Source organism: Haplochromis burtoni, unplaced genomic scaffold, assembly GCF_018398535.1.
Source record: "Haplochromis burtoni strain Fernald_Lab_line unplaced genomic scaffold, NCSU_Asbu1 Contig_320, whole genome shotgun sequence".
Lineage (NCBI taxonomy): Eukaryota > Metazoa > Chordata > Actinopteri > Cichliformes > Cichlidae > Haplochromis > Haplochromis burtoni.
In genome coordinates, this window is record NW_024582681.1 from 297,498 (window position 1) to 323,558 (window position 26,061).

The 26,061-nt window shown below is 47.2% G+C and overlaps 2 protein-coding genes across 8 annotated transcripts in view; both read right to left on the bottom strand.

Moving 5' to 3' along the window:
- Positions 1–1,624: 1,624 nt before the first annotated feature.
- Positions 1,625–6,908, bottom strand: fsd1l (fibronectin type III and SPRY domain containing 1-like). 3 transcript variants are annotated; one of them, XM_005942531.3, is made up of 13 exons: positions 6,796–6,908; positions 5,742–5,837; positions 5,509–5,640; positions 5,149–5,250; positions 5,044–5,066; positions 4,652–4,773; positions 4,347–4,580; positions 4,179–4,277; positions 3,958–4,087; positions 2,964–3,052; positions 2,483–2,737; positions 2,285–2,373; positions 1,625–2,127 (listed from the first exon to the last, which is right to left on the bottom strand). In XM_005942531.3, exons 1-13 carry the CDS (start codon positions 6,808–6,810, stop codon positions 2,026–2,028), a joined length of 1,488 nt encoding a protein of 495 aa, XP_005942593.1. In that variant the 5' UTR covers positions 6,811–6,908; the 3' UTR covers positions 1,625–2,025. The 3 variants fall into 3 exon arrangements, with proteins under 3 accessions (XP_005942593.1, XP_042084305.1, XP_042084304.1); XM_042228371.1 differs by lacking the exon at positions 6,796–6,908 and adding an exon at positions 5,960–6,695 and having other exon boundaries at positions 2,964–3,049; XM_042228370.1 differs by lacking the exon at positions 6,796–6,908 and adding an exon at positions 5,960–6,693.
- Positions 6,909–8,276: 1,368 nt separating this feature from the next.
- The window catches only part of apc (APC regulator of WNT signaling pathway), a 33,951-nt gene continuing 16,166 nt past the window's right edge, over positions 8,277–26,061 (bottom strand). The window contains exons 2-18 of one of the 5 annotated variants that reach the window (XM_005942544.2): positions 19,341–19,493; positions 17,150–17,237; positions 16,864–17,074; positions 16,420–16,528; positions 16,224–16,337; positions 16,078–16,152; positions 15,945–15,995; positions 15,776–15,862; positions 15,510–15,687; positions 15,233–15,433; positions 15,046–15,141; positions 14,789–14,928; positions 14,625–14,702; positions 14,406–14,522; positions 14,110–14,324; positions 11,072–14,027; positions 8,277–10,869 (exon numbers count right to left, since the gene is read on the bottom strand). In XM_005942544.2, coding sequence (XP_005942606.1) covers positions 8,929–10,869; positions 11,072–14,027; positions 14,110–14,324; positions 14,406–14,522; positions 14,625–14,702; positions 14,789–14,928; positions 15,046–15,141; positions 15,233–15,433; positions 15,510–15,687; positions 15,776–15,862; positions 15,945–15,995; positions 16,078–16,152; positions 16,224–16,337; positions 16,420–16,528; positions 16,864–17,074; positions 17,150–17,237; positions 19,341–19,475 — 6,792 coding nt within the window. In that variant the 5' untranslated portion in view covers positions 19,476–19,493 and the 3' untranslated portion in view covers positions 8,277–8,928. Of the gene's footprint in view, positions 10,870–11,071; positions 14,028–14,109; positions 14,325–14,405; positions 14,523–14,624; positions 14,703–14,788; positions 15,142–15,232; positions 15,434–15,509; positions 15,688–15,775; positions 15,863–15,944; positions 15,996–16,077; positions 16,153–16,223; positions 16,338–16,419; positions 16,529–16,863; positions 17,075–17,149; positions 17,238–19,340; positions 19,494–25,178; positions 26,056–26,061 lie in introns of those variants that run through there. The other 4 variants (XM_042228367.1, XM_042228369.1, XM_042228368.1 and 1 more) reach the window with 4 other exon arrangements.

Here is a 26,061-nt window from a genome sequence, read left to right on the forward strand (position 1 = left end):
GTGTGTGTGTGTGTGTGTGTGTGTGTGTGTGTGTGTGTGTGTGTGTGTGTGTGTGTGTGTGTGTGTGTTGCATTCACTGCCTCATTAACCTGAGTGCAGGATTAGCAGAGGCTGAGGTGGATCCCTTGAACGCCGCGTCAACACAAAAACAACTTTCAGTGTTTAAAGTCGATCAATAAAAAAATAAGATTAATTTAAAGAACTGCTGCATTGTGATGTTTTATTATTAAATCAGTTTTAGTTCAATATTACTGAGGAAAGATCATTTTAAACATCTTTACTTATTTTCACCGCTTACCCTTTTCAGGGTCGCAGGGTGCTGGAGCCTATCTCAGCTGTCTTAGGGCGAGAGTCAGGTTACACCCTGGACAGGGCTAACACAGACAACCATTTGCAACTATTGTTTCCAAATAACTTTTCCCCACTAACTACATGTCTTTGGACTGTGTCCACACAGAAAGACCCCAGCATGATGGTAGAATTGAACTCAGGACCTTTTTGCTGTGAGGCAACAGTGCTAACCACCATATTTTACTTTTTTATGTTTAAAACTAATACTTAGTGTTCTGTCTCATTATGTACGAAAGTAAATAAAAGTTAATTTAAATACAAAAAGTTATATATTCATAGAAACATGTATGTTTGAGATTTATTTTACAGTTTTAACCAGTTTTTTGTTTTTACAGTGTAATCAGCTGATGGTGAAATTTTTTTACAGTGTGGGATTAAAGTAGCTGTTAAAAACGTCTCGGTTGCGCTGTGTCGCTCAGACCAGTGTTCACACTGAGATCACCGCACTCTTATTTTTAATGAGATTTTTTCAATCTGTTTATTTATTTACGTGACTTTTTTCTTCAGTTTGATTTTTAATTCTGTTATTTCTATTGATATAAATGTTTTCATATTTTTACCTTTAACTTTTTTTTTTATCCTGTGACTTCACAGGATAAAGGCATACTTCAGGATTTTTTGTTTTACAATAAAAGACTTTATAAACAAACAGATGTAAAGTTAAAAATTGAATTTAAATCTGAAATCGGGTGTTCTGATTGGCTTGTGACATTTAACAAAAGGACCAATCATGGCAGCTGACTCCAGTCCTCCCGTCTGCATTCAGATCCTTGCTGTGATCATCCTCCTGTGTTTTGGAGTCTATAGCTTCATCAAGGTAACCGTCAGACTTTTGATTTTGGGTCCAACGTGACCTCCTGCTCACGCAGTCCTCCCCTTCCTCTCTGCAGGGAGCCTCCTCCTCCTCCTTCAGCTGGTGGTCAATCCTGGGAGCTGCTTGTCTGCTCGCCACTGCCTTTGCTGCCTTTCGCCTCTATGAGGTCTGCAGGAGGAAGGCAGAGGAGGCGAAGAAGAGGCAAGACAAAGACGAGCACAGAGGATTGTCTGAGGAGAAGTGATGAAGAGGAGCTTCAGATCAATAATCCTTAATTATTTTAATTTGTCCCAAACGGCTGATGTCACACTTTCTCTCTCCTGATTGGCTGCTGGGTGGTGTTACACTCTAAAAAGATTCTGTAAATTATTCATGTTTTATTTTGATGGGATCACCGAGCATTTTCTGTGTGCTTTTATTTTTCAAACTGTGTTCATTGACAGAAAACATTGATTCTGGTCAGATCAATAAATTCACTTTTTAATCAATGATTTCATAAAATCTTATACCCTGGTTCCTTCACAATAAAAGTCAGTCATGTGGTCAGAATAAGAAGTTTCAAAATAAAGTTTAGTAGCAATGTGCAGCACTGTCTCTAGTCCACTCTTTCAGAATAATGGTATCTTACAAGACAAACAGAGAACTTGAAAATAAATTACATCTAGATGCAGTTTTCAAAGGAAAATCCACAGCTACATACTATGGCTTCAGTTCCAGACTTTCACAATAAAAGCCTCACAGTAGAGTAAAAACTGTTGTAAAATTGATGCTCAATAGCAATAAATCTGATAGAAACTTATTGATTTTAAGAATTACAAACAGCAATGATATGACTTAAAATAAAACCACTCATCAGTCGATCACGGGGAAAGGCTGCTGAGGCTCCGATTGGTTGTCAGGAAATTTCCCATAAAGCTCGGCACCTGAAGACCTGTCGCTATGGTGATACCACCACACCAAACCTAAGGCACAGTTTTACAGCAGTTAGCACTTTAATACATGCAGAGTATGTCCTGTAATATATTGAGAGTACTGTGATACTGTCAATGTACCGTTACTTAACCGTGACTGTACAGTATTACTGTACTATTACTGTAGTGTTACTGTTATAGTACTCACGGTGAAGGCGGGGACAAGCGGCTGGCTGAACTTTGTTTTGAAGGCGTGAACAAGACGGAGACGATCTACATCAATAAACAACAAATCACCTGAAAAAAAACAGGAAGTCAATTCAGAAACAAAAACAAAGAAACAAACAAAACAAACACACTGTCAATGAGCAACCAGGAAGTTGAAAATACTCTTTGTTTTTCGGACCGTTGTCATAGTCACAGTAGATTCCGATTCGGTGAGGTAATGGCCAATCCAGTGTCTTTGCTCGGTTGTTGTGCTTTGCGGCAAGAGAGCTCTGCAGCCATTGGCTGGCGTGGAGACACCACGAACCGGTGCCCTTCCCTAATTGGTCAAAGCGTCCCAGGCTGCCCCGATAGGCCACCCCTACACTGAATGATTTCCAGTCAGCCAGGGGGTGGAGCTCCCAGTAGTGACAACCATTAGTCATCTCCTCGTCACCTAGGAGACCAAGAAGGAATTTCTTTTTAATTTTTAAAATTAGAAATATTTTATTTTAACTTGTATTATTAAAAATTATTTAAAAAAATGAATAAAATTTCAATGTCAAATCATTAAATCCAAGTTGTTATTAAATCAACTTTTTTTTAAAATTCTGACATCTTAAAGACATTCACTTTAGTGTTACTACAGTATTAGTACTGCAATAAGAGTGCAGTATTACTACCCAGCACTGTGTACGACTCCCCAGCAAATCGATCGCGTCCTCCTCGACTTGCAGCCGTTTTATTGGGTGATGGCGTGGCGCTCCGGCTGCTGAGGTAAACACAAAAAAAATGTTAATAAATGTCAACAACATAGCGGGAATGAAACGGCAAGGTGAAACAGCCAATGAGGTTGTGCCAAAGCATGATGCAGCAGAGAGGAAGATGAGCGTGACAAAAACATTTCATTTGTTACATGATGGAAGAAAAGTTTATGTTACGACATCATTTCCTTTAAACATGTTAAGCCTTTATTTTGAAATAAAACCAAACATGAACTTTTTAATTAAAACAGGAAATTAAACGCTGATGTGATGTCAGCAGTGATGTGAAAATGGCAAATGGAGAGAGTGATTGGTTGCTAGGAAACCACTCAGCCATGATTGTTTCTACCTGAGCAAGTTGGAGAAGAAGCAGCACGGAGACTGAGGAGGGATAAAAAGGTTAAAGGTTATTTACTGAGGCACGTGTGAACTGGTGAGACAGGTAGCCGCTGTGATCTCAACACGATCTCACCTCTGAATCAGTCAGCTGATCAGTAAATGTGTAATGAGGAGGTGTGGCCTCCTGACTCTACAATTCTCTTGAATCAGCTGACCCATTCCGGCGGGGCCAGCATGTTTATTTAGGAGGTCAGAGATAAAATGACAAACAGTTAGCGATGATGTACAGCTTGGCGGCGTCCAGTCGCAGATGGAGATACGAAAAATCAGCAAAAAAAGTGATGTGGCCCAACCAGCTTTTTCAGGGAATTAAGAGCACCTCCTGCTGTCGTTACCTGACCAGCACAGGTGTGTCACTCTACAGGTGAGAAAAGTGCATCTTCTTGTTCTTTCTCTTTCACAATAAAAGCCTGTGCATTTCACAATACTGTGAGCGATGAACTTTATCGTGCTTCTAAGATACATTCAGGTGTATTAAAAAAACAACGGCATCATCACTAACAGCTGTCCTCACCTGCTTTTGTTCTCTTTGCCTCGCAGGCGAGGATCATGACCTTTGACCCCCTGAGGCTCCCAGGTCACCGTGTCACCCTGAACCTTGAGCTCGGCGTGCGCTGTTGAAGCGTCGAAGCTGAAGTTATACGCTGCAGACAAAAACCATGGAAAACAAGGCGTCATCATTATCTGAGGCTCCGCCCCTCAAACACAGTTAAATATTCCACGTCGTGTGCTCACCTGTTGTTTCTATGGCAATAGGCTCTGAGAACTCGCCAGCTGCCGCTTTGTTTCTAGCTCGGACTCGAATGGCAATGAAACGCGAATCGAACTTCAAACCTGAAATGCAGAAATTGGTTTAAACTCAATGATGCTGTAGCCATGCAATAATGACCTCTGACCTTTTACCTGAGATGGTGACCTGAGGTTCGATAATGTCACAGACTTTCTCCCAGCATGCCTCTCCTGCCACTCTCAGTGTGCTGTCACGGTCCGTTTTTCGGTACTCTAGGTCGTAACGTTCGATTGGTCTGCTGCTGCTATCGCCACCACTGTCTGCCTCACCAGGCGGTCGCCAGGTGACCGTGATGGTGTTGTCACGGACTACACAACTGGAGGCATCGATCTGTGGAGCTCTCGGCACTGAGAAACAAGAAAAACATGTGACCTCTGACCTCACAGAACAACCACCTGAACTGTTTGCGTCAACTGACCTGGCAGAAAGTGAAGTCGTTGAAGCCCCGCCCTCTCTGCACTGAAGTCCACAGTAAATTGTGACATGTTGTCTGACACCGCAGGGCGAGTGGTTAGGCGGAACGCCGGCGCCATTGTTACCCTAGTAACAGTGTTGGGGCGGATCCCAATGGAGTGGGGTGGGTTAGGTGTTAGTATTTAGGGATGGGGTTAGAAAGGTTGGGGCGGAGTTTGTATGTAAATCATTGGAGAGCTTCAGTAAGAGGTTTGTTAGTTTGAAAAGATTCAGAAGAATCAATGATATCAAAAAGAAACATTGTAAACAAACAAACAAAAACAAACATCTGATATCATCAAATGAAATGACAATGAAAACAAACATTACACAGCTTTACACATTAAACAGACATACCGTTCTTTGATTTGTTTTGCTGCCTGAAAACAAAACAAAAAAACATTTTTAGTTTTTTTTAAATGAACTGATGACATCATCTTCCTTGTCTTCATCACGCCTCACCGCGAGAAATTCTTCTTCGGTGTTGATCGTAAGTGTTTGATTTGCAAAGTCAAGAAGCTCCTCGCAAGAGACCAGAGCAAACTTGCCCTCTGACAGCTGCTTCTGAAACACCATGCAGAAAACAACCCAGTCAATCAATCAATAGCTTCAAAAATAAAAAATGGAAACAAATAAAGTGCTGCCAATGAATAGATATAAAAAATATTTATGAATGTATATACATTAAATGTAAAATATTATTTGCAAAGTAGAAAAAATCACTTTAAAAACAATGAGTAAATAAATATGTAAAACTAAATAATATACTAAAAAATAAAGTGTTCCAGATAAAAATAATTCATTAAAAAATAAAGTTTCTACCTGAAGCTCCGCCTCCTTTCTTTGCTTCTCTTCTTTGATTATGTAACGGAGCTCCGCCCCCTTCTCCTCCAGGGCAGAGTTTAGCTTCTCCAACTCTGCCTCCAAGTCTGACATCACCTTGCATGACTCCTCCTGATTTAGCAAAGTTAACTTTAGTTATTTTTCCTTTAGTTTCTCTTGTCCCATCCACCTAAGCCCTTCCCTTTGTTAATTCAGCTGATTAATGAGCTGACCTGCAGGCCCGTCAGCGTGTGATCAACTGCTTCCAGGAAGTTTTGAAGCTCCTCGTTCTTACTGGCCAATGTGCTGATAATCCTGCGCAGAGCTTCCTGTTTACAAACAAACATTTAAAAAATAAACTATTTTTTACAGCACCTTCCTCCATGTTGGTGAAGCCTTAAGCAGCACTAAGTAATCACAAAACTGTTAGAGCAGAGACAGCGAGACACACAGAGCTCCTCTTCCTCATCTTCCTCCCTGATTCCACACCTGACAGAGACCAATCAGACGAGAGCATCGGCTCAGAAGGCGGGTTAAACACCTCGACCAGGATCAGCCTCCGTAGACCATAATGGACCAAAGAAGGCTTGGCATCCTAGCTGAGGTGAATACAACCATCACCATCCTGCCAGTCTCTGGCCCGCACACACCTGCCTGCTCCACCTGTTAGAGCTGCAGCTGTCCGACCTTCAGATGGCGCTCTCATTGGTTAAAGACTCACCGGAAGTCTGGCAGGAAGTCTGGACACACTGAACCAAAATAAAAGGTGAAAGCACAGATCGAAGCTTCACCTGGTAGCCCTGAGGTGATGGTGCTCTAAGAATGAACTGACTGACTATTGATTGAATGATTGACATGTACATTTTGTTGGCTGTGCACTGATACTGAACTGTAATTTCACGCTTTTGTAACGCGTATGTTTTTAGAAACTCAGTAAAGCACATTTGAACAGGAATGAGGTATTTTACTATGAAAATGACTTCGGATGTACGGGTTTTATTTTGAAACTTGGAGGGTTCATTGTGACCCCAAAGTCTGAACACGCTAAAGGTCATGTGACCCCCACCTGTACTCGCCGACTGATCAGTATGTTATAATGCACAGCTCTTGTTCTCAATGAAGCTCGGTCCACCAGAGAAAGAGAAGCTAACCGCTAACAGCTAGCAGCTAATCCCCCCTCCTCTGCTTCCATTTCCTTGCACCCCTCCCTCCACCACGTCCGCCCCCCCCTCACTCCCCTAACTTTCACTCACTGCTCGATTGATCACCGATTGATCACACTCTTACCTTCTGAGCGTCCATCACCTGAGACAGAAACAGCGGTAAGTGTGGACGAAGGTACGGGCCTGAAGTGACGGCATACGTATGTACATACTCATTTCCTGTGAAGTGTGTCAAAATAAGAGCGCGGAGAAGAGAAAACTGACGGGGATGTATATTATTATTGATTCTGATGTTTGCGCAGTAGTGTGCAAAAGTCTTCAGTCAGACCTTCTGTTTATTTTAAAAGTGCTCTTGAGCAAAAGTTCTCCTGCTTTCTGAAAGTTTAAAATTCTTCCTTGGCTTTTTTTGACATGTGTTCAAACCAGTCCTTGTACCTGACCTCTGAACTTTGACCTGTGAGTAAAAGTTCAGAGTGTTGGATCATCCTGACAGAGCACACAACATAAGGCAGAAACATCCAAACAACAGCTTTGAATGCCCTTCAAGAAACTACAGTGGGAGACCCTCACAGAGATGACGGAGAGCTGCTCAGAGAGCTCAGCTGAAGGATGAGGAGCACTCACAGCAAGTATTGACTTTCTGGTGAAAATCTGGAGGGCCTGCAGCTGGAGGAGATGATCAGGGGCTGAAGCAGTGGCTTCTCTGAGTTTTACCTCAGAGATTTGAATGATTTCAGAGAAGCTCCTCTGAACCCAGGGCTGCTCCTGTTGTTTGAGTCCAGGAGGAGACAAAGGAAGGAAACATGAACATTAATGAAACACATTAAACGGTAAAAAGAGGCAGCAGTGTTCCAGTCAAACCTTCAGAGCAGACGATTCTCATTGGATGAAACAGTATTTGTTGGATCTGACCTGAAGAATCCTCAATGTTTTTGCTTTGATTTTAAGGACCTACCTAAAGCTTTCTGCAAGATTGCAGACGCCATCACCTGCTGCTTTACACATTTGTGTGACTGAGTTTCTTTATTCAGCAGGGTGTTTACGCAGCACAGCAGCTGAATGGCTGTTTAAAGACTACTCAGTCTAAGCCTCACTCAGATTTTCCTTCACTTCTCACATCCAGTGAAAGTTAAACCTTCCTGTTCATCCACAGATCAGCTCCAAACCGCGACACACATTAAAATCACCAACACGTTTCATCATCATCGATTCAATTATATTTATACAGTGACTGCCCAATCCCACCAGCCGACTCAGCTATCCAGAATACTGGGGGGTCTCCCTGTAGTCTGGATATTCTGGATAGCATTCAGATGATTTCCTCACTCTCGGTTCACATCAACTTTTTAGATGTTTTTACAGGTTTTATAAATAAAGTTTGTAATGATCATGAGACCAACTTTCTGCACCTAAGATGTCAAATGTGATTGGCTATAATCGTCTTCATTACCTCCTGTTTAAAGCTGCAATAAAACAGGTCAGCCCCCAAGGTCACACCAGTGTTTCAAACTTTATTGACAGAGCCACAGAGAGCAGCAGATTTATGTTGTCACATGAAATCAGACAGCAGACAGGAAGTGGATCAGTAAAAACAGGAAGCGGGTATCGTGTTGCATTCGTTTAATGTTCAGATTTAAAATCAAGAACCAAAAATCTGCTCATTTAAATTATGTGCTTCTGTTCAGTTTACAGCAATAACTTACGGTTTACAGTGTTATCTGTTTCCATGGCGACACACAGAAAGTCTTCTGCCAAGCCTCGTCAACCGTCTCAGGTGGGTCAGGTATTCGAGTCGGCAGCAGACTTCCAAAGAAGAAGAGAGGTTCTGACAGAACAGATGACCAACTGAAGGGCGGGTCTCTGACTGACTCAAAGACACTGAATGTGATTGGTCAGAAGCTGAGAGGGGAATCACTGATTGGTTGGATCCAACTGTTCTGTTCAGAACCAAACTCAAAAAACATGAAAAACTATCAAAGGCGCTGAATTATCAACATCATCATCATCAGTGTCCATGGTTACTGTCATGTTAGGGGGGTGGGGCCATGCAGGGTAAGGCAGGGGGCAGAGCTAAGCGCTACACATCTTTAGTGGTATAAAAACATAAAAAGTTCATGTTAGAGTTTCTTTGAGTTGATGGACAGCTGGCAGCAGCCAATCAGGAGAGAGGAGCAGGTGAGGGGGTGGGCACAGCACTTAAATACACTCACTTTCTGTACAGTTCATCTCATAAACACTTCCTGTTGGTCTTGCATATTTACACAGATGTCACGATGTATGAGCCGCGTTCGCCACCGCCCCCACTGCTGCCACCGCCCCCACTGCTGCCACCGCCCTCGCCTCCCTTTGGCTCGCGTTTCTTCGTGATTGGGGTGGGGATAAGGGAGGGCCGCGTAGGGGTAGTGGAAGATGATGTGGTGGTAGTGGGTGCTGTGCCTTCAGCACTGCTCTTCCTTGGGCTTGGCGTGTAGTTGAAGGGGCTGACTCGGGCCGCAACGGCACCGCTGCGCTGCTGAGCGCGCTGCTGCTGGTGCGGCGGCTGTTGCGGCCGGCTCTCGATCGGCGCTGGCTTTTCGTCAAGGCTCTCGCAGCTGCGGCGCAGGTTAAGGTTAGAGGAGGAAGAGGAGGAGGAAGACGGGATCTTGGAGGGAGCGGGGCTGTCGATGATGGGTGGGGCATTGATGGCAGTAGGCGAGCGGGCAGAGCAGGAGGAGGAGGAGCGGGGGTTGTTGACAGGGCAGTCCTCCAGCCGGACCCACACGTCTTCGGACTTGTCGGCGAAGCCTCGGTTGCTGAATGGGTCGCCGCTGCTCTTTGCCTTTCTCCACGTTCCCTTCAATCTCATGGCACTCTCCTCCTCACTCCGTCCCTTCTCGCTGGACTCGGAGGATGCTGACAGCACGGACGATGAGCTTCCCGTTCTTTTCCAGGTGCCGACGCGCGGGAGAGAGGTTGAATGTTTCCCGCTGCTGGCTCCGCCTCCCCCACTGCTGTTTTCCCGTTTCCAGGTGCCGGTGCGGCTGAAGCGAGATGATGTCACTTCCTGTGGGCGTGACGGGCTTTCAGAGTGTGAACGGTTGACGTCGTTTCTCCTGGCGGTTGAAGGTAGTGGCGTGTCTGGGCTGGATGGCGACTCGAGAGCGGCTGCCACTGCCGTCTCCTCCAGCTTCCTCTTCAGTGTCGGGCTCGGAGCTTCTTTGATAAAGGTTGACTGCCTTACGAGTGCCGGCTTCTCAGGCTCCGCCTTCTGCTTCTTGGCGGCAGTGGAGCCACTGACTCTCGATGTGGACTCGCTTCTCGGGATCCCACCACCACTCTTCGGGGTTGTGGTGGGTTTAGTGGTCCTGGATGCAGAGGATGATGATGCACTTCCTGGAGAAGCCGTGCGTGGCAGCTGCGAGAGCTTCCCTCCTTTCTGACTGGGTGCTGGGGTGGAGCGAGATGGGGTGGAGTCCCGAGAGGACCCGCCCACTCGATCTACATCGCTGCCTCCAGGAGCTTTGGCCACAGCAGCTGCTCGGGGCTTGCTCCGCCCCCTGGCTGCCGGCTCCGCTCTTGGCTTTCCAGTGATCAGACTCCTGTACACCTTCTTCCCGCCCCTCAAAGCCTTCGCTTCCTCCTCCTCCTCCTCCTCCTCCTCCTCTCTCTTCTTCTTGGCCTCCAGCGTGCTGCGCTCACCAGGCTTCAGGATCCTCGCGCCTCGCTTTGTCTTCTCCTCTGGTTCCTCCTCCTCTTCGTTGTTATTAGCTGTTGTAAGGTGGAAGGGCGAGCCGACAGATTTCAACGACAGGACCGAGTCAGAGTCTGATGATGGCTGGCGGGAGAGTGAGGAGGCAGCGGCAGCAGCATTCAAGCTGCTGACGATGGAGTTGGCACCTTCCTGGATGGCCTTCCAATCAAAGGACTCTGAATCTGGAGAGGCAGGGCTCCTTGGTGCATCTGAAGGCTCCTCCTCAGCCAGAATGCCATCTTCAGCTTTGGAGACAGATAGAGGCGGGGCAGGTACAGGGAGGGTGGTGGTTTTCTTTTTCTTCTTGGGCATGGCGGAACTGATGCACTCCTGCAGCAAGTCGTCCTCCGAGTCTATGCTCAGTGAGCTCAGCGAGGAGTTCCTGGAGAAGCACACGGGCGTGTCCTCAACATGAAAGGCTTTAGGTGCGTAGCCAGTGGCCGCAGGGGGGCGAGGCTTTGACTCCACCTATCAGGGATAGAGGAGCACAGAGGGACATCTGTCACAAGACTGATACATTTCTGTGAAGCAAAACTGTAACTCCAGCAGGAAGTAACAAAGTAACAAGTAAACAAGGTAAACAGTACACACTACACTAATTACGCCTTACTCTGTGTATTAGTCTGTGTACTCTCTGCTCTAAGTACTTTACTCAAGTATCTAGACACACCTCTGCTGGAGGGGGTGGAGACTTTGCCCCCTCTTTGCCTTTGTCTTGCTGCTCCGGCGGGGGTGGGGCAAACTCCTTGTTGTTGTTCTCCTGGTCGATGTCGCTCAGTGAGCTCAGCGAGGAGTTCCTGGAGAAGCATACGGGCGTGTCCTCAATAGCGAACTTCTGCTTCTCGTCCGTGGCCGTCTGATTGGTCGGTGGTTTTGTGCGTGGAAAAACGGCAGCTGTCTGCTGCTTCTTCTTCCTGCCTTCTTCTTCTTTTGCCTTCTTTTCTTCTTCGTCCTTCTCGCCGCCATCCTCTTCATCGAAGTCCAGCGAGCTCAGTGAGTCATTGCGTGAGAAGCAGCATGGCGTTCCTTCAATCGGCGTGTAGTGGCGCGGCGAGTCAAATGCGAATCCCGGCTTTGCTTTTGCAGCTGCTGTTGTGGTGACGCCATACAGCGCCCGCTGAGGCATCGGCTTCACAGGCGATGTTGGCTTCTTCTTCTGCTGCTGCGGGCCAAGGGGAGACGGGGCCGTTGGAGGGAGAGGAGGCGGTAAAGGTGGGGTTTGCAAGTGCTCGCTGTTTGCCGCTGCTCTGGCAGGCTTCCTGGGTTTGGCTTTGGGCATGGCGGCACTAATGCACTCGGCGAGAATGTCATCTCCGTTCTCGCCCTCAGGAAACCCTGCCCTTCTCCTAGGGGCAGAGGTGGGTTGGGCTACAGGTACGAGGCCCGCTCCCATCTGCTCATTGGGTGGGGAGTCAATGGTCAGGTCACTAAGAGACGTGGCGGTGGAGAAGTTGAGCGGCGTTCCCTCCACACAGTAAACTCTGGGCACCTCCTCCGGCGGCGGCATGTCCTTCCTTGGCTGCGGTTGGGCACGGCTTTGAGGTGAGAGGATTTTGTAGACAGGAAGCTGGCTTGGTTTCCGTGGTGCTGCTTGCTGCTGCTTCTTTGGTTTCCGTGATGATTTGGGCATGGCCATGTTGATACATGCCTCCAGGATCTCAATGTCATCGTCATCATCTGATTCATCAAGGATGGGTTTAGGAGGCTCTTCCTTCCTCTCCTCAACCCCACCCTCATCCTCCTCTTTCTTCTTTTTCATCTCCGCGGGAATGTAGGGCTCATCCAGACTGAGTGCGCTCAGACTGGAGGCACGGGAGAAGCCATGCGGCGTGCTCTCGGTGGCAAAGTGCAGCAGTACGTCGGCACTGCTTTCCTCCTCATCCTTCTTCTTGGCCTTTTCCTCCTCCTTCGTCTTCTGCGGCAGTGGTGGTGTCTTGGCACGGCTTGGTGGCATGGTCTGACCTGGGCTGTCGGGCAGGTCACTGGGGCTCACCACGCCGCTCGGCATGCCGCTGGAGGGCTCGCTGGAACGCACGGAGCTGGCAATGGAGGAGGTGGAAAAGCTCTCGAGCGAGCTGACGGACGTGCAGCGGCTGAACATCAGCGGTGTCTCCTGAGCGTACGGCTGCTCCGGCGGGCTCTTAGGAGTCCTTGCGCCTGATGAACTCACATGGTGATGGTGGTGATGATGATGGCTATGGTGGTGGTGGTGGCTACGGCGCCCCCGTGTGGATGGTGCAGCAGTGGTCTGGCTCTCAGCCTCTTTTCGCTGCTGCTGCTCATGTGCGTCCTTCTCACTGACAGGGAGTGTCGGGTAGTCGATACCGCCGCCGCTCCCCCCTTTCCTCTTTCTTGTTATGACATCACCGTCTTCCTCCTCTTCAGAGGACAGTGAGGATAGCGAACTGCCTCTGGAGAAGCAGATGGGTGTGTCCTCTACGCAGTATGTCTGTGTCGACTCCTGGTTGCTTTTTGGCGCCCCCCGGGTGCTGGGGGGAGGTGGTGGGCGGAGCTTGCTGGCAGAGTTTGATGGGGGTGGTGGAATAGAGGAGGAGGCGGTCTCCTCTGGTTTGAAGAGCTTTTTACGTGTGGCATCAGTGCCGTACTTTAAGCTGTAGTCGATTGGCTGCTCGGTCGTAGACTCTGTACCATAATTCGATGTTGCTGTGACAACGACATAGCGTGGAGGCGAAACTGCTGCCATGTGCCCGCTACCGGCTGCTGAATCACTGCCGTCGTTCCTCCTCAGTCTGGCGTCCTGCTCACTGTCATCATCGCTCTCAATGGCGCCGCGATGATTAGGGCTCTGGCGCCCAGAGTTCAGCTGTTCGTCAGAGTACTTGAGGCTATAGTTTATGGGCGTGTCCAGCTCTCCGCCGTCATCGTCCGCCATGTGGTTGGCGCTGCGTATCTTATGGGCCAGATCAGCTGGGTACTTCCTGTAGACACAACACTTGTTAGCGCTGCTCTCGTCTGACGAGTAGAAGGGTTCAGAGGACGGTTTGGTCTTCCCACGGTTGCCGTAACCATCAGCGCTCGTCACACTGTTAAGGCTGTCGCTGGACGCCCGCACGCTGGGCGGGAACACTGAGCGAGTGTATGCTGCTTCCTCGCTTGCCCTCTTTGATCCATCTCCATTCTTTGGGCTCGATAGCACCGGCGTGTTGGTATATGAGCGCGTGACGCTGCCTGTTCCTCCTGTGGCACCATTACAGCCCCGCCCCTTCCTGTGCGCCGCCTTGGGGCTCAGGTTGTCGATGTTGTCGAAGGTCTCCGACAGCTGTTGTGCATCCAGCTCCTCGAATAAAGCTTTCTGTTTACGGGCCTGTAGTGATGGGGCGCCTGCACCAGGAGACACCACGCTGGCATCCTTGTAGCGTGCTGGGCGGTTGGCCATCAGGTTACGCAGCGCAGCAGCACTGCCCATGGCGATCATTTTATGGCGTGAATGGATGAGGTTGCGCAGCATGCCCACGGCGCCCAGCTCCCAGAGGGCCTCCTGGTCTTTGGTGTCGCGGGCAGAGAGGTTCCAGAGCGTGCCACAGGCGTTGGACACAATGGTCAGGCTGTGAGACTTCAGGTGCTGCAGCAGCGTTGGCAGGCAGCCATGTTCCCGTAGGATCTGCCTGCAGGACAAGAACAGGGAGAATAGTCAGAGAGACAGTGCAAGTTCATATCCAACGCTTTGTTTACCCAAGTTTACTTTACCTGTGCGCCTCGTTGGTGGCGATAAGGCTTGAGACGTTTCGCAGGATGCCACCACCACTTTCAATTATGGCGAGTGTGTTGGTGTGGCTGCGATGCGTCAGTGTCCCCACCAAAAACGCCAGAGCACCGTCCACAGCGCAGATATCAGCCTTATTCTCTGTGCAGTGAGCCGACAGGTTCCAGAGCGCACTCAGTACAGACTTCAGCGTCGACTCCTGTAGAAGGACAGGAAGAAGAAATGGTTTCAGAGCATGCTTAGTGTAGAAACATTAACGGGAGAAGAACAGAACGTTTACCTTCTGCACCTCGAGAGCGCAGCCCATCAGCGCTCGGACACTGCCGACCTCACGTAGAGTCTTCTTACTGTTAACATCAGCACGCCAGGACAGGTTCCTCAGCACGCTAGCTATCACCTGAAACAGCGAATCACAGCAAGGGGTCACTTAACAAATCTTTCTAAAGGACAGGTGGACGCTGTGACATAATGGGTTGGCGGTGGAGCCATGTGTGCTTACCTGCTGCAGGTCTTCACTCTCAGACTTGAGCTGAGCGACCATTGCTCGCATGCAGCCCTTCATAGAGCACAAAGTGGCCTGAAAAAAAATACAACACGAGGGTCATCATCTTCCTTTCATCTGATTGGTTAATCAGTCGAAAAAGTAAATTAAGTTCCTCTTACCTTATTGGCTACATCTCCAAAGGTGAGATTGGTGAGTGCCATGCCAGCGTATCGCCGCAGAGTGATGCTGTAGTGATCGCTGCTCAGACCGAACATCTCACAGTCCACCTGTAGCAGCTCCGCCACCGCCTGCAGACCGCCTGCAGGGACAGAACACCCCAGTGTGAGCAACAGGAAACAGGAAGCAAGGAGCAGGAAAGACTGTTCAGGAAATGAGACGGAGCAGGAAACAGGGAGGCAAACCCAGAGAAACCCACCGAGCTCGTTCATGGCGTGCCGATGCTCTTCGTCAAAGGACAGCTTCATGAGGACACAGACGGCTGGACAAATCTGATGCTCCACAGGGGACGGCACTGAGAAGACACACACACACAGACACACACACATTACACACATAACATCTGCTGACTGCTCACTGGTGGGCACGTGTGTGACTTCACTCACTGGGGTTGTCCTCCTGGTCGACACCCCTCTCATGATTCTCCTGCCAGGTCCAGCATGCCTCGCAGTAATGGCGCACCTGCTCCAACAGGTGGAGCACTCTGATCTCTCGCCGCCCTCTCTTATCGTCCGGCTGACTGTGCACAATGTTGTGGAGCGCCGCTGACGCCCGTGCGCGCGCCTCCTTACTGCCACGGGAGTTACCTAGGCAACACAAGAAAACGAGTGAGGTCACATGACAACAGGCATATGTATTACTACTGAACGACTTGACCGTTACCTAGCAACAAGGAGTCCTTGTCGTTGCCATGCAGCAGCTGAATGAGCAGCGGCAGACAGCCAGACTGACGCATAGCAATGCACGAGTCCTGTGAGCTTGACATGGCGAGCAGCGTCCGTGACATGTCGTCCTTATCGTGTGTCCCCAGCATGGACAGCAGGCTGTACACCATCTCCACCTGCCAGGGGTGACACAGGTGTACCCCGCATGTGAGACACTGTTAAACGGTACGCAGGTGAAGCAGATTTGTTGTCAAGGAGACTTACTTTGGTTCCCAGATGGCTGGTGATTCGTCGAGGCACAGAATAGCTCGTCTCATTGGCTGGCTCGTGATCCAAACGAGTGCCTGCGCTCTGCAGCAGGAGTGACGGTTTAAAAATAAGGTTCAAAGAAGAGGTAAAGATTCCAAGTGATGTTACATGACGAGTTGCTCACCTGCGCCCCAGCCAATCCGCTGCTTTCGCTCGCCCCCTGAGCACCTTCGACCTGGAGAGAAAGGAGAGAAAGTGAGGCGCAGGCTGGGTAACAGATGAGCGTGTAAGGTGAGGTGTTTGCATGTGATCCTTACAGGTGAGGTTACCTGCAGCCGGGCCCCGAGCCGCAGGATGTCTTTCTCTATCTGCTGTATCCGAGCCACGCGAGTCTGAAACACGGAGTACAGGTGTCAAAACACATTTACAGATACGGGTACAGACACAGGTGAGCTCCTCCTACCTGAGCTCTCCTCTCCATCTCCTTACAGGAGCCCAGCTGCTTCTCCATCGCTGTTCGCAGCTGATGGGCATCATACTCAAGCTGACGGCGATTTAAGTCTGTCTGTAGAGAGAACTGACACGGATGCCCTCATTAACACATTAACATCAACCAGTTTGACTCTAGCCCACTCCCACACCGTTGCAGGAGTTCTTACATTCCCAGTGAGCGGCAGACTGTCGATCCTCTTGGTGAGATCCTGCAGCTGAGCGTAGTACCAGTCCTTCTCCTTCTCCTCCTTATCCAGCTCCGCCAATAGGAGAGACCTGCCAAGGGCAGCAGCCAATCACAGGGCAGGAGAAATAGGCGGGAAAAACAAATGAAGCAAATAAAACATAGAAACAATTAGAAAACTGAATAGTCTGACCTTCTGCATCAGCTAAAAACAATTTGACCATTTGATATTCTGTGATATATGTAGGTTCTACTACATCAGCAGTATCCTCAGTAATACCTCTAAAGCATTACTGTGTGCATTTGTAGCGTAAACATGCTCATAGTACTCTCAATACTTTCACTACTCCATTGTATTCTCTCTGTGTTCTCAGTATCTACAGTACTCTCAGTACTCTGTAGTGCTCTAACTGCTACGCAGTATTACCTCTCTTTCTCCAGCTCCTCCAGGCAGCGGTCGTGGCCGTCTCTGCCCGCAGATGGCAGCCCTCTCCTGGGAAAGGCAGCACTTGTTGAGGGGCCTGGAGCTCCGGAGCCTCCCACTGCTCCTACAGGAGCTCCAGAGGATGAGGAGGTGGAGCCGGGGGCTAGGAGAGGGCGGGATCGGGACTTAAAGCCGGCCGAATCAAGACTCAGCTCTGAGGGTGGGAAACTCAGTGAGCACATGCTGAGCTGCTTCTTCTTCGACCTGCGTCTGGATGTGTCAGACTCACCTTTTAACCGTCCAATGAGCTCCAGCTGAGAGCCACAAGCCTCCCCAGACTCTTCTTCTATGGTGCCCTGAAGCTGCTTCAGCACTTCCTGCTCACAATGAGAAAGAAAACAAAGAGGATAAAATCAGTTCCTGCTCTGACCCTCTAATACTCTCTCTCACACACTCACACGCTGTTTCTGCAGCACACAGAACAAAACGCGTCGCTTTCAGAATAAAGCAGAGATCACTCACCACGATTAGTCGGCAGCGTTCAAACAGAGACATGATGGAAACCAAACTCACTCTGACCGTCTTCACTCATCGACACAAACCAGGAAATGGGAAACAGGAAGTAGGAAGTGAGGGTGTGTTTGGAGACGAAGGACGGGACAATAACGAGAACAAAAAACATGAACAATAAAGATCCAACTTCAAGATGACCGACCACGAGAGAAACTCCAACACGCTGAAAACGTGCAGGATGAGCTCCACGGAGCAGGAAAAATATGAAGATTCGAAGTTCAGTAAAATCACAGGGAAGAGAGGAAGAGGACAAAAATGCTGCAAACAGGAAGAAGAAAACTGATGGAAAAAGAGTTAAAAGGACAGAGTGCTCACTCTGCCCGTTTCCTCCATATCACGCCAAAGATCCTCTGACGCCTCACTCTGACCAACAACAACGAGCTCATTCTCCTGGTCCACCGCACGTGATTGGACAAAAACAGCAGTGCAGCTATTCTAGGCCTTAGGGCGAGAGACACCGGTTGCATACGCAGAGAGAAAGAGCAAGAGAGAGAGTGCAAAACAAACACACACACACGCATAAAGTTTTGCTCTTGCAGTCAGCTGACTAATCACTGCAACAGCAGGGGCGTGGCCACACGTATGAACACACATGTGACACCCTGTGATAAGTAGGGATGGGTATCATTTAGGTTTTATCCGATACCAGTACCAAACCGGTACTTTTGAAACGGTGCCGGTGCTCAAACCGGTGCTTAAAGAATGGAGAACACAAACTTTGTCCAAAAACCTCTCATGTTTGGCTGTTTTCCACTTTTTCTTTGGTCATTTTAGCCTTTTTGGCCAGGGTGAAGGGAGTATCTGCCATCAAACAAGAAGACAGCCGTATGGAACCATGACGGTGTTTGCTAGTTCACCTTACGTGCATTAATGTAATAACGTGGTTAGCCTACTCAACATAAATTACACACGAACAACATTAAGCTACTCACGCAGAGAAGAACGGCTGCTGCTGCCATCATCATCATCTGTCATCATTTCTGCTACACTGGCAGGGCTAGGGGCCAGGACTCTGCTCTTCGGGTTTTTTGGGGGATGTTGCTAACTCCGGTCCGATAACAGGCACCACATCCTCAGTAGATGTGCTCGGTGTGAGGTCTCGCAGCAAGCTATCAAATACGGCGCATTTCTCGGCTTTTAAAAAAAACGCTATGCGTCACCAGGTGTTTCATCAGATTCGAGGAGTTACCTCCTTTGCACAGTATCACAGTATCAGCTTAAAGCACTTGTTGCAGGCTGCTGAGTTTGCATCTTTTGCTGTGAAGTACAGCCAGACCTCTGACCGCTTCGCCTTGGGCGTTTTTAATCTGTAGCTCTGCTCTAAAAGAACGTACGTACCTGGGCCCGCCTACTACACTTGCAAAGGTAAAATGATTGGCTGGAATCCAAAGTGTGTGACATCTCAGGAAAAAAAAAGCACCGAAATGTGCGCTGCTTTTTGGTCTGGTTACTACCGTTTATGTCAGAACCGGTGCCATCATGGCACCGGACACCGGTACCCATCCCTAGTGATAAGTTTTTTTAAAAAAAGAAGGAAAAAAAAGCCTTTATTAATTTTAATGGCCATCATTTTAATACAGTCTTTACACTGAGTTGTGGTCACTGCGCCCTCTTATGGCAAACAGAAATTCAGCTTTAGCAGATAATCAACTTCAAGAAGAGAACTGGAACAGATTGATAAAGTTTAAAACAGCTGTGAGTCACAGACTGAAAAAACTTTATTTAAATCTTATCTGTTTGCAGTTTTAACTGGAAGTTTGAGGGAACATTTGAACATCTGATGTTTCTGATGTGAGCGCTGCCACCTACGGAGCCTGACTGATCAATATATTTAAACCATTAGACACACACACGCACACACACACAGGCACGCACACAGAGCAGCACCTGCTCAGATAAGCACTCACCTTCATGTTGGAGGCCTCTGTCTCCAGCTTGGTCAGGTGGTTGGAGTTGTCCTGCAGCTCCTGTCTCAGGTTTGAGTTCTCCATCTTTAACACCTCGACCTGCCTCAGCAGCTGGTCATACGACGCCGCCGCCATGTTGGACCCGAGTGTGACCTGCAGACAGACAGCAGCCAATCAGAGTGCATGTGGGCAAGGACAGGAGTGTTTACGTGTTTTCAAAGGCGGAGTTGAACTCAACAACAATACCTGAACTTAGATACTAATAAAGTTTTATTAAAGAGATGCCAGCAGCCAGTAATCAGTAAGCTTACTGATCTGCAGCACAAAACATCTGCATAAACATGAGAACCACCACTCAAAAGCCCCACCCACACCTGAAGCCCCACCCATATGGGAACAGCTGGTCTGTTGAAGGTAATAATGATGAAGTGCAGCAGTTACTGACACTTCTTGTGTCCCAGAGCAAACCTCTGTACAAAGACTACTATTAATGGACCCTGCAACATGTTACCATGGCAATGGTACAGAGACAGTGTGACCGCGGTATAACACAGAGCGTCACAGGAGATAATGTCACAAAAGATCAGAACCAACGTGTAAAATTAAAATGATGATAAATCATTGAGGAACTTTTCCTCGAAAGAAAATTGAGACATGACAAAGTTGACAGACCTTATTCCTCCACGTTTCGAAGGACAGCGTGGAAGGCCAATGAGAGAACAACACTGTTTCCGCCAATCATGTGGCTGGAACAGAGTGGGCGATCAAAAATGAAATGAAACACTCGAGCGACAGCGTTACAGACCATGGTGTCCCAGCAAATGAGGGTGAAGACGACGACCTCTGAAGCAGCGTCATCCTTCAGAGCACGCTCAGTGACACTTCCTCCCATACCGCGTTTTAGAACACAAATATCTGCAGTGACATCATAAACAGCACGGTGGCACGGTGGTTAGCACTGTTGCCACACAGCAAGAAGGTCCTGAGTTCAATTCCACCATCAGGCCGGGGTCTGTGGAGTTTGCATGTTCTCCCCGTGTTTGCGTGGGTTCCCTCCGGGTACTCCGGCTTCCTCCCACCGTCCAAAGACATGCAGCTTGTGGGGATAGGTTAATTGAATAATCCAAATTGCCACTAGGTGTGAATGTGCGAGTGAATCTGAGTGTGAATGGTTGTCTGTCCCTATGTGTTAGCCCTGCGACAGACTGGCGACCTGTCCAGGATGTACCCCGCCTCTCGCCCTATGACAGCTGGGATAGGCTCCAGCACCCCTCGCGACCCTGAAAAGGATAAGCGGTAGCGAATGGATGGATGGACATCATAAACACATCAGCCTGCTTTATTGTTGTTTCCCATGATGCTGTGCAGCTGTTCATATGGTATTATTATTTTATTATCAACATTATTAACATTAACCCTGTGGAACTCCATAATTAACCTTAGTGTGAAGAGGACCACCACATGAACAAATTGGAGTCTATTAGATAGATATGATTCAAACCACTGCAGCACAGTACCTGTAATACCTACATCATGCTCTATTTGTTCTAATAGAATATTATGGTCAACAGTATCGAATGCTGCACTGGGTCTAGCAGGACAAGCACAGAGATGAGTCCACTGTCAGAGGCCATAAGAAGATCATTTGTGACCTTCACTAAAGCTGTTTCTGTGCTGTGCTGAGCTCTGAAACCTGACTGAAACTCTTCAAATAAACCATTCTTCTGCAGATGATCTGTTAGCTGTTTGACAACTACTCTTTCAAGGATTCTTGATATGAAAGGAAGGTTGGAGATTGGCCTATAATTAGCTAAGACAGCTGGGTCAACAGATGGCTCTTTAAATAACAGTTTAACTACTGCTGGCTTGAAGGCTTGTGGTACAGGACTGCAGTCTTGTAGGAATAAGGTCTAAAAGACATGTTGATGGTTTGATGATGGAGGTTGAAGGAGAAAGTAATTGCTGAAGTTAACTCAGAAAGATTCATTGGAGAAAAAGACTAAATCAGGGGTCGGCAACCCTAGGCACGCGTGCCACAGTTGGCACGCATGCGGGTTAACTGATGGCACGACCATAGCTGGCCTGGCCATCGGGCATACTGGGCATTTGCTCGGTGGCCCGGTGACTTCTTTTTTTTTTTTCTTCTTTGTAACGGTATAAACAATGAAAGGTGGTGGGCTGTCCAGATGCTGGTCGGTGTGTAAAAATAACTCAGTTGTTTGGTGGTGGCTATGGTGGTGCTTCCTCAGATTTAGTTTACGTAGAGTTTATTTTCGTTGTGCTGACTTTTTAGTCAGTTGCAATAACTCGTACTGCATGCTAGCTAGTAGGGATGTGCGGATCAATACTGAAATATCGATTCCTCCGATACCACTCATTTATGTTCTAGAATCGATTCTCACATTAAAATATCGATATTTTAGTAATTTAGGGTAAATTTGTAGTTTATCATTAACAGGAACACAGTGGAAAGAAACTATATCATTCAGATTGTCTACATTGGAAGGAACTACTTCCTCTTCCACCTTTCATAGTCATGTGCGAAATACGGCTGTATAAATGCCTCGCAGCCCCTTGGCGTGCGCACTCACAACAATGGCTGAGCATAAATGGAGTCATGTGTGGACGTATTTTACATCCACAAACAGCAGAGACGTGGTTTGCAATATATGTGGCAAGAAAGTGAGGTGTTGTGGCAACACCACTAACCTTGTCAAACATCTCAGAGTAAATCATATCACAGAAAATGACGATCGTATGTTGAGGTGAACTGAAGAGGAGGAGTGGACATGGACAGGTGCTGCTAGGGCGAGACAGACGTCTCTCACGGAGTCCTTTAGTGCTGCAGGCAAGCAACATGCTCAAATAGCGCACAACTTCAGGTTTTTTATTTCTATATGATGAATTCTGCATTATTAAGTGATAAGAACAAGTAATCTGATGTCCTGTAATCATTATGACGCTATAATTTGAGATACAATAAAAGATACAATAAATAAAATACGTTTTTGTACAAAGTATCGTATCGGATTAGTATCGTCGATACCACCCTGAATTTTACTTCGGATTGGAAAGGAAATCAGTGGTATTGCACATCACTACTAGCTAGCATGACGGAGTTTCTATACAGCTGGGTGGCTGCTTTGATGTTACTGATGTTGAACCGTCCCGTAAAAAGACGGAATCGTCCCGCATTCAGAGAAAATGTTACGCGTTTCGTGTTGAGCTGAAAAGGAACACAGTTTGTCCCGTAATTCAGCTAGAATGGAAAAAGACACAAAGCTGGATTTATTCTGTCGTTACGCTGCACAGCTGCCTCTTCTCTCATTCTCTCCCCTCCCTCTCCTGTTGCCACTTCAATCATGAAACTGATCAATGATCAGCTGATCGGCTCTCTTGTTTGTTTATCGCCCACTTTGCGCCAGAAAGAGGAAACCTGTGGATGTCGCGCTAAACAACAGCAGCACGTTTAAGCTTGATCAGCTGTTGTTAGAATTTATTTAATATTACTTTCTAGTAGCTGATGTTTGCTGGAGCCACAGCTGTAAAGCTGCTGGTCATGATATCGGTTTTGGTGAGAGGGAAACATGAAGATGAAACCAGGAGATGTCCTTACTGGATCATCAGAGCTGAACAGGTGACATGAATGAGTTGTAGGGAAGTTATGAACTGTTTCTGAGAGACAAATAACACCAGGATCCTTTATTTCTAAGTAGCTGACAGCTGGTAACTGTGCAGGGGTGGGTCTAGCAAAGTTTTGCCAGGGGGCCAGGTAGGGCATTAACAGGGAAAGGGGGGCACAAAGAAATACTTTCTCATTCTCATTTAAAATGTCTAGCTTTTATTAAATAATTATCTGAAGCTTACAACCAAAGTTTTTATCTGACGTAAAATGTATAGAAATCATACATATAACATCGAAGCAGCTGGAATCCACAGCTGTGCGTGTTCATGGAGCTTGCATTTTCACCTGCTGGACATCACTACTTGACATATTTAACTGTCTTCAGAACATTGCATTTTATTTGACCTGAGCATTAAATAAGACATAAGCTCTGTGTAAGGCCCACGTGGACAATAGATAATAAGAATTAACAGTGTTTTTTCAGTTTTTCAGCTAGGGTGGACAAGGTTAAGCATCATGCTTTAAAATGAATTAAAATGCTGTCTGGCTCCAGAGGCTGGAGTGGAAGACTGCTGCCACCCCCTACCCACCCAGGGTAATTTTAATTACTTTCCAGGCTAAATTCTAAATTAATGATTTAGAATTTCCTCTCCAGCTTACGAGTTATCTGCTTCAAGGTGCGCGTTTGAAGGTTAAACCAGGGCGACAAGTACTGTACTTCTGATTTAAGGCTCTCTTTTTCACTGGAGCTACAGTATCCATACATAGTGAGGAGGTAAAATTATTAACAAGATAACCAACCTCTGTTGGAGTAGCGTTCAGGTAGCTGCTCTGCTTTGTGTTGATACAAAGCATTGAAGATGATAACAGCGAGTGAATTACATTCTTAAGCTTAGTTACAGCACTTTCAGAAAGACATCTACTTTGATGACATCTACTCCCCACTGCTGTGGAATCCATTATTGTAAAATTAAATGTAATTAGGAAATGATGAGACAAGAGAGGGTTTTCAGTATACACTGTTAAATGTTTAGTTTCTATGCCATATGTCAGAACAAGACCTGAGCTGAGCAATGTTGTATTTTACTGCAGCACACAGCTCACCAATGACATTTTTGATCTGTAAGAGCACCTGATAATTTGGTCATGTGATCACATGACCAGAGAGTGTAACCCCCAGATCAGCTAAACATATGACATCACTTCCTGTTTCCTGTTTAACCTTAAAATGAATTCGGTACAATGATGACATCACATCTGGAGGGTCAGCTGATCTTTCATGTCAATAATTGAAATTACAGAGAGCTTAGATTATTGATGATCTTCAGAGCTAAATATAGAAACATCTAAATTGTAATTAAAACGAGCTATTTGCCTGCCTGGTGACAGGATGGCCAATCAGCACAGGAGGTCCTAACGCAGTTACAATGAGGGAGGGCGGAGCCTCTCAGCTCCACCTGCACAAATAGTTTGACCTCTTACTGACCAATCACAGTGCTTTATCTACGCCACAACCACAGAATCAACAGATAACCTAACAGGGTGCCCTTAACGAGATGGGATATACATAATGAAACCTTTGCACACAGAAGGATTGGTGCCAGCTGGGTATTGAACCAGGAACCTTCCTGCTGTGAGGCGACACACTGACCTCTGCAGCACCAATCCATAAATATCTGATCACACTGATCAGGTTTGAACAATCAGAAGATCAAATTGAACTTGCTGCACCAACAAAGAATCCAGCAGTACTACATACAGCACTAAAATAACAGTACACCATATGATACTGGTAAAGTTATTGATCCAGGTGCTGATTATTGCCGTTGACACAGCAATCAATAACTAGGACAGACAACATCTCTTCTTTCCTGCACCAGCCAGACGCCATTTTCTCTCCCTCCTCTTTCCATCATCTCTGCACCTCCTCCTCTTCATCCCTCCATCATCACCCCCCACCCACCCCCTCAATCCTCTCAGTCTCTCAACGACCCCCCCTTCCTCCTCCTCCTCGTCTGCAGCACAAACAGAGGATGAATTAAATCCTCTGGAGAACGACAACAGCACAATGAAAGGAACTCCCCCCCAAACCTCCACCCTCCCTCCGCTCTCCCCCCTCCTACTTCCTCCCGTCCACCTCCTCTTCCTTGGCAGATACAAAGGAGGAAAAAGGATGGAGGGATAGAGGATAAAGACAGAAAATGGCAGCTCACCCCATCGCGTTCGCCTCCATCAGCCTCCCTCTCTCTCCGTCTGAGAGACAGAGTGCAGTCAGCTGGGCTCTCAGGCAGCCAATCACAGCCCAGAAACACACACAGGCAAAGAAGGGAGGGGCAGCCCCCACTGCTCCCAGCATGCTTTGCAGCAGGCTCTGCAGGCAGACTGACCGGGTTATTGAGACACACACACACACACACACAAACACACACACGCACACGTAAAAGGTGAACCTTTATTTTACTGATAAAAGCTCAAAGAACCATTTTTAGTGTTTTTAACCAACGCACACACAGACGTGGGTTCAGAGATCAAATGAGACGGTGAGCTCAAAATGTTGCAATGTAAGCTCAACATCTGTGGGTTAAAGGATAACACAGTTTCTGCACTGTGAGGACATGTCGGAGAGTAAACATCACTGACTCTCCTACGCCGTTTGCTCTTCATGTCATCAACACACAATGAGTGATGTCATTGGGTCACATCAGCTCCTCGTATCTCTTTCCTTTGTCACCTGGTCAAACTCGACAACATATTTTTGTGTTTTTGCCTCAAGTCAAACAAATTTGCTTCTTCCACTTTCAGCAGGTTTCTTGACTATTTTGCAGAGTACTTTTCGAGGTGGGAAGTAGAGCAGGGTGATATGACCAAAAATATTTATCACGATATACATTTGAAAATTTGCGATAACGATATAACTGACGATATAATTTCTGTGAGACAAAATACAACTCCACAACATTACTAGCACAAAAAACACCCATCCACTCATTTTACTTAAACAAGCAGTTGTTTTTTATATGCATTAAAGCTATATAAAAATGTAACAGTGCAAATGCAAATTCCTTGCTGAAAGTTTAACCAAAAGGCATTTCCAGT